This window comes from Propithecus coquereli, unplaced genomic scaffold (genome assembly GCF_000956105.1).
Source record: "Propithecus coquereli isolate 6110/MARCELLA unplaced genomic scaffold, Pcoq_1.0 Scaffold107, whole genome shotgun sequence".
In the NCBI taxonomy this organism is placed as follows: Eukaryota; Metazoa; Chordata; class Mammalia; order Primates; family Indriidae; genus Propithecus; species Propithecus coquereli.
Genome location: NW_012134636.1, coordinates 983257 through 990708, shown reverse-complemented (window position 1 = coordinate 990708; position 7452 = coordinate 983257). Strand labels below are relative to the sequence as shown.

General features: G+C 37.7%; 1 protein-coding gene across 1 annotated transcript in view; it reads left to right on the top strand.

Moving 5' to 3' along the window:
* Positions 1-553: 553 nt before the first annotated feature.
* Positions 554-7452, top strand: part of RAD18 (RAD18 E3 ubiquitin protein ligase) — a 173197-nt gene continuing 166298 nt past the window's right edge. Inside the window, exons 1-3 of the mRNA XM_012646512.1 lie at positions 554-557; positions 4903-4964; positions 6164-6234. Of these exons, the coding sequence (XP_012501966.1) occupies positions 554-557; positions 4903-4964; positions 6164-6234 (137 nt within the window). The remainder of the gene's footprint in view (positions 558-4902; positions 4965-6163; positions 6235-7452) is intronic.

The following is a 7452-nucleotide window of genomic DNA, read 5'->3' as shown; positions in this document are numbered from 1 at the left end:
CAGTTATATAACCATACTTCAAATTTGTAGTGATACGTTAATGAGGTGCATTTTCGAGGGCAGACGGGATCCGGCACGGTCAGGGCGGGGTGGCAGCAGACCATTTTCGACCTAAGATATTTAAAATGGGTTTATTAGGATGTAACCCCATTGTAAGTCAAGGAGCACCTGTAATTTTAAATAATTAATATTTTAATATGTTAAGAACATGGACTCTGGTGCTTGCTTTTGCCACCTATTAGCTCTGTGAACTTGGCAAGTTGGCTAAGCCCTGTGCTTCATTTTCTTTTTTGTAAAATGTGACTAATATTAGTACCAACCTTAGGGTTGCTGTAAGGTTCAAAAGAGTTAATACATGTAAAGTACTTAGAACAAAGTATACAATAAGTACACAGTGTTAGGTTGAACCACATGAAATTGCCACTATTTGTCCTGTTTTTTTTTGACTTACCCTAAATGACAGTTTCACATAGTTCAACCTAATAGTAACAACTTACATTAACTTTTAAGAAATTAATTTTTGTTGTTACTGTTGTTGAATTAAAATCACGTTATGGGTGTGATTTACTGACTAAAATTCATTGAATCAGTATGACCACGGGTAGTGTCTAGGAAACTAAATTAAAACCAGCAGCATTCTCCGTAGGTGTCTGAGCTGAAGAATCAGGTTTAGGAATTCTTGACTTACAGTATTGCTCAAAAGACTTTTTATAGTACAAAGGGAATAACGTTGACAATTACTAGAATGAGTTTGGAGAGGAATTTTGCTTGAGGATGAATCATACCTTGAGTCTCATCCATATCTGATTTAGGTGATATTTAGACGAGCCTTTGAACTTTAGATTTTAGGGTTGGTGATGGAATGAGTTAAGACTTTTGGGGCTGTTGGGATTTTGCATGTGAGAAAGACATGAATTTTGGGGGCCAGGGATGGAATGCTGTGGACTGAATTGTGTCCTCTCCAAATTTATATGTCGAAGCCCTAACCCCTAATGTATTGGAAGATGACGCCTTTGGGAGATAATTAGGTTTAGATGATGTCATGAGAGTGGGGCCATCATGATGGGATTAGTGCCCTTAGAAGAAGAGATACCAGAGCTTGCTCTCTCTCCCCACCCCACCGTGTGGGGACATAATGAGAAGGTGATTGTAAGCCAAGAAGAGAGACCTTACCAGACACTTAATCATATTGGCACCTTGATCTTGGACTTCTGGCATCCAGAACTGTGAGAGAATAAATTGCTGTTGTTTAAGCCACCAATCTGTGGTATTTTGTTATGGCAGCCTGAGCTAAGACATCTAATTCTTCCCTCTAATTCTTTGTATCATTGCTGTCATTCATTTCACTTATATATAAGCATACATAAACATGCATGTATTTATGGAGATATGTATATATACACACACATATAAGCATACTTAATGAATACTTTGTTGCTGTTATTATTTTGTGCAAACTTAGCTGTTAAATTAAGAGGAAAAATGAAAGTTTTTATTTTACTTTCACTTATTCCTTCTCCAGTGCTCTTCCTTTTTTTTTTTTTTTTTTTATGTAGATTGGCATTTCCAGCCTAAATTATATCCTTCTCTCTGAAGAATTTTTTTTAGCATTTCTTGCAAGGCAGGTTTACTGGCAACTGATTCCCTCAATTATTATTTGTCTGAGAAAGTCCTTTTTTCTCTTTCACTTTTGAAGGATAATTTCACAGGATATACAACTTTATATCTGTGGTGTTTTTATAGTGGTATTTTTCTCTCAACACTTTTAATATTTCACCGCACTCTCTTCTTGCTTCTATGGTTTGTGAGGAGAAGTCAGATGTAATTCTCATCTTTGCTCCTCTGTAGGTAAGTATCCCCTTGGCTTCTTTTAAGATTTTTTTTCTTAATCTTTGATCTCTTAATCTTTTCTTAATCTTCCGTAATTTGAATATCATATACTGAAATATTGTGGCTTTTTGATATTCATTCATTCATTCATTCATTCAGGCATTTATCCTGCTTGATGTTCTCTGGTCTTCGTGGATAAGGGGTTTAGTGTCTAACTCTAACATTAATTTGGAGAAATTCTCAGTCATTGTTCTTGAAATATTAATACTTCTGTTCCTTTCACCACTTCTGGTAGTCCCATTATGTATATGTTACATCTTTTGTAGTGTTCCCACAGTTCTTGAATATTCAGTTCCATATTTTCCAGTCTTTATTTGCTTTTCAGTTTTGAAGGTTTCTGTTGACACATCCTCAAGCTCAGAGATTCTTTCCTGAGCCATGTCCAATCTACTAATGAGCATTTTTCATTTGTTATAGTGTTTTTGATCCTCTAGCATTTGTTTTTGATTTTTTCTTAGAATTTCTACATTACTCATCTCCTCTTGCATGTTGTCTACTTTTTGTATTAGAGCCCTTATCATTTTAATCATAGTTTTTAGACATTCCTGGTCTGATAATTTCAACATTCCTGCTTATCTGACTCTGGTTCTGATGCTTGCTTGGTTTCTTCAGACTGTGTGTTTTCCCTTTACTATGCCTTGTAACTTTTTCTTTTTTCTTTTTTTGAGACAAGGTCTCACTCTGTTGGCCGGGTTAGAGTGCAGTGGTGTGATCATAGGTCACTCTAACTTTGAATACCTCAGCTCAAGTGATACTCCCACTTCAGCCTCCGAAGTAGCTAGGACTACAGGGCCGTGCCACCACGCTTAGCTACTTTTTTAAAATTTTCTTTCTTGTAGACATGGGGTCTCACTATGTTGCCCAGGCTGGTCTCAAACTCCTGGGCTCAAGAGATCCTTCTGCCTTGGCTTCCCATAGTGCTGAGATTATAGGCGTGAGCCACTGTGCCCAGCCTAATTTTTTTTTAATAGCCAGAAGTGGTGTCCTGGGTGAAAGGAACTACAGTAAATAGGCTTTTAGGTGTGGTGCAAGAGGAAGCATTCTATAGTCCTATGATTAAGTCTCAGTCTTTTAGTGAGCCTTGCCCCTAGACTGTGAACTTCACTAGAGCTTTCTCAGTTTTTGCCCTCCTTAGGTTGGACAAGATGGCTAGAGAGGGCTGGAGTTGTGTATTTCCCCTTTCCCAGGTCAGCAGAACTCTGATAAAACCACAATAGGTTAGGCTTTGGTAAAATAGTTTCTCCTGAGGGCAGGCCTCATTAAGAAGAACCCGAGTGCTCTGGGCTTATTATTTCAAAGTGATTACTTTAATTCTCTCCCTGCCAGAAGTACCAGGGTATTTTTCTCAAAAATTTACTGCGAGAACTTGGTAGAATGCCTCCCTCCCCCACGACAGGTTCCTCCTGGAGTTTTTAACTCTCAGACTTGTCCACACTGAGCCTCCAGCAATTTGTCAATTATGGTTCAGGTTTTCCTCTTCTAGCAATGGTTCCAGCACGGCTTTTTTCCTCTGGTTCTGGTGGAGGTTCTGGTGGTTCTGGTTCTGCTCTTGTAAGTTGTGAGTTGCTGTACCTGCCTGTCTGCCTCGCCAGGTTGGGGGGCAATAGTTTGCCTGTCACTTTGCTTCTCTGCTGGATCTAAGAAGAGTTGGTGGTTTTTCGGTTTGTTCGGCTTTTTACTTGTTGTTAGGATGAAGTGGTGACTTCCAAGCCCCTTACGTGCCTCATCGGTCCCTTCTATTCATCTTTGCTTCCCAGAAGAACTTAACCTATTGCCTGTTTTATCCTTTTTATAACGTGTTCCTTCATTTTTCCCTCCTGAGATACTCTTACTGAGGCTGCCAAGACTTGTTTATTTCCTGGATATCTGTACCATTGAAATTATACTGTCTCCTCCTCTTCAACCGAACTGACTGCCTTTTAACGGGACCCTTTAACTTGGCTGAATTTGGGCCAAGTAAATTAGCTGCCAGTCAGGTACCATTGTGTTAGTCACATCTACTTTTTCTTTGACTGGGAGAGCATTTCATACTGTCTTGAGTGTGTGGCAAATTTAGTTTATGCCTATTTCTTGCTTAAATTGTTAGGACTTATTACACTGAGTTGTGCTATATTTGCCTCGCTACTTTGTTAACTCCTTGAAGTCAAGAACCTTCCCTTTTACACTGTTCTTTTCTTTGTGCTTGCGATAAAAATGCTTGTTAAATGTGGGATGATGGATATCATTTACAGAGTTAGGATGTAGAAATCCTAATTTAATAGTTTGGGAATATTTTATTTCTTAACATGTATATGTATCTTATTTATTTTTTTTTTTTTGAGACAGAGTCTCACTGTGTTGCCCGGGGTAGAGTGCCGTGGCGCCATCCTAGCTCACAGCAACCTCAAACTCCTGGGCTCAAGCGATCCTCCTGCCTCAGCCTCCCGAGTAGCTGGGACTACAGGCATGTGCCACCATGCCCGGCTAATTTTTTCTATATATTTTTAGTTGTCCAGTTAATTTCTTTCTAATTTTAGTAGAGATGGGGGTCTCGCTCTTGCTCAGGCTGGTTTCGAACTCCTGAGCTCAAACAATCCGCCCGCCTCGGCCTCCCAGAGAGCTAGGATTACAGGCGTGAGCCACCGCGCCCGGCCTGTATCTTATTTTAAAATATACATTTTCGAATGGTAGGCAGTAGCGATATCTAGCATATTTATACAATACCCAGCCCAGGTCTGGTGTGTGTGTTTCCTGTGTTTTACAGATGGAGTACACAGAGTGTTGTATGTTGCTCATGGATTTGTGATGTCCTTGGGATCATTATATTTGACATATTTCCTTTTCTTAAAAATACTGTTTAATTGCATGTATAAATGTACATAGATTAGAGGTACTAGAAATTTAAGACTATAATAATATACCCTAGATGATGGATATATTTTAGGGCTTAAGTCAGATTTTGTTAGAAGTCAGATTTTTGTATTATTAATATAGCTTAATTAACTTATTATGTTGCTTTTTGTGTTTTTGCAGACTGTTCTCTCTGTATAAGAAAATTTCTATCCTATAAAACTCAATGTCCAACTTGTCGTGTGGTGAGTTTTTCTTTTTCTAACTTATCGATTGATTGGTGCAAATATTTCTGCTTTATCTACATGCAAAAGCCCATGGGAAGATGTGTTGTTATTGAAGTACTTCTGAAGTACATGTAAGGAGAATTGGGCTTTGTTGAATTTTTCATTAAGATTACTCATAACCTAAATGTATTTTTAGGAAATAAAAACTAATTTTAAGATCAGGATGTAGCACTCTTTAATATTTATGACCTATGTTTTTGTGGCTCCTAATTTTTTATTATTTCTCACCTTTGGCAGAAACTGATGGTATGATTATTCAGTTGCATAGGACTGGTCTAAGTATTTGTGCAGAAGGCAAACATTCATGGCCGTTGGGCTTAACCCAGCCTAACGGGTAGCCTTACCTCTTTCCCCAACCAGATCTTAAGGGAAAACACTGGGAAATTTGTCGTTGTAGTTTCTGAACCTTTACAATTAGTAGGAACGGGTGGAAACGTAGATTAAAAGGGAAATTAAACATAAGTGGAAATAAAATGAGAAGAGGCAGTGAGATCTAACAGAAAAGATATTGGGACTAGCTAGAGGGTTTGACTAGTTTGGCTGCTTCGGTAGGTATGTGGTGTCAGGATGTCATTAAACTTGTCTGAACTATTTCCGTATGTAAGAAATTGTGCAGTTTGTCTCCCAAATCTAAGATCTTTACAATGATGCTATACTGCCTTTGTCAAGATGATATCACTGAGGTAAACTGTGTATTCATGCTAAATAAGTACTGGATTTGTCATTTTTCTCTTGCATTCCTGAAAACCAATCTTATTTTTAAACTCTCTATGAACACTTAATGCTTCTCCCAATGTTACTACTTAAAAGAACATCTCTCTTCTGTTTTTCAGGAGAAATTTTTGGGGAAGCTGAGTGCTGGCATTTTGAAGAAAGATTCTTGCTCATGTTAGGTTTTGTCTTAGTGCTGAGTATATACGATTTTAACAGATGCTTTGGAGAGTTTTTTGTCAGACTTCCAGTCAGCAGATACCAATTCACTATTTTGAAATTCCATATTAGTATGAGATAAATTAAATTTATTTTGAGGCTTTCCTGGAAGACTTAGTGGGATGGAGAGCCTCAGGAAGACGGGTCAGACATTTTCAAAAACAAGATTATGACAAGTTAGTTATCGTTTTTGATCTTTTTCTATCTGTTTTTTTTTTTTTTTCTAGGCAGTCACAGAGCCGGACCTGAAAAATAACCGCATATTAGATGAACTGGTAAAAAGCTTGAATTTTGCACGGTATGATTTAATTCTGTGACTAACCTCTAACTACTTTTGCTTTTTATATGTGTTCTCACTTTACTCTGTGCACTTTTGGATTAGGAAATGCAGGATTGCATCTTTTGGAGTAAAAGAAGGGAAGCGACAGTCATTCACACATGGAAAATCTAATAGTAATAAGATTTTCTTCCTTTACTTAACAGAAATTCTCCTGTTATAAAGAACAATTAAGAGTCAAAATGCAGATTTGAGGCCTTCTTTACTTTTGGGTGCCAGGATACTCCTTGTTTATCTTGTATTTTACCTGCCCTAGCCCTAGAATCAGCCATTTCTCCAAAGAGCTCCTTTTATTGGAGAATGTCATTTAGTAACCAGGATCTGGTGCAGAGTATGCTTGTTGCTACTGGGGTGTCATTGCTTCTAGGCTCTTTAAGTGGACAGAGCTAGGTAATATATATGTGTATGCATATATGTGTGTTAACCCATGTATATGCACATAATCTATAATTGGTTCTGTTATATATTAACCCATTAATTCTTAATCTGATTAACTCAGCATGTATTAAATGATGTGCTACATGAAATATGTAATTGCTTGCACTTTATAAAGCTCAGATATGCAGTTTTACCTCCTAGCTGTCAAATGCATGAATGTGTGAGTTTGGTTACCCAAAGGGATATTAAAAGGCATGTTTTGCCAAACAATATCTTGAATTATTTTTAGTTTTAATCATACAAGTCAAGCAAGAATTTTTATTAAGAACATATTGTGTTTAGATAACAGGTGCCTACATAGTTAAGTACAGTCATGCGTTGCTTAACAATAGGGATTCATTCTCAGAAATGTGTCAATAGGTGACTTTGTCGTTGTGTGAATATTGTAGAGTGTACATAAACAAACCTAGATATAGCTTACTACATACCTAGGCTACATGATATAGCCTATTGTTCCCAGGCTACAAACCTGTACAGCATGTTACTATACTGAATACTGTAGGTAATTGTAACACAATGGTATGCATTTGTGTATCAAAACGTATCTACACATAGAAAAGGCACAGTAAAAATATGGTATAAAAGATAAAAGTGGCACACCTGTATAGGGCACTTACCATGAATGGAGCTTACGGGACTGGAAGTTGTTCTGGGTGAGTCAGTGAGTGAGTGGTGAGTGAATGTGAAGGCCAGGACATCACTGTACACTACTGTAGACTTTATAAACACTGTACACTTAGG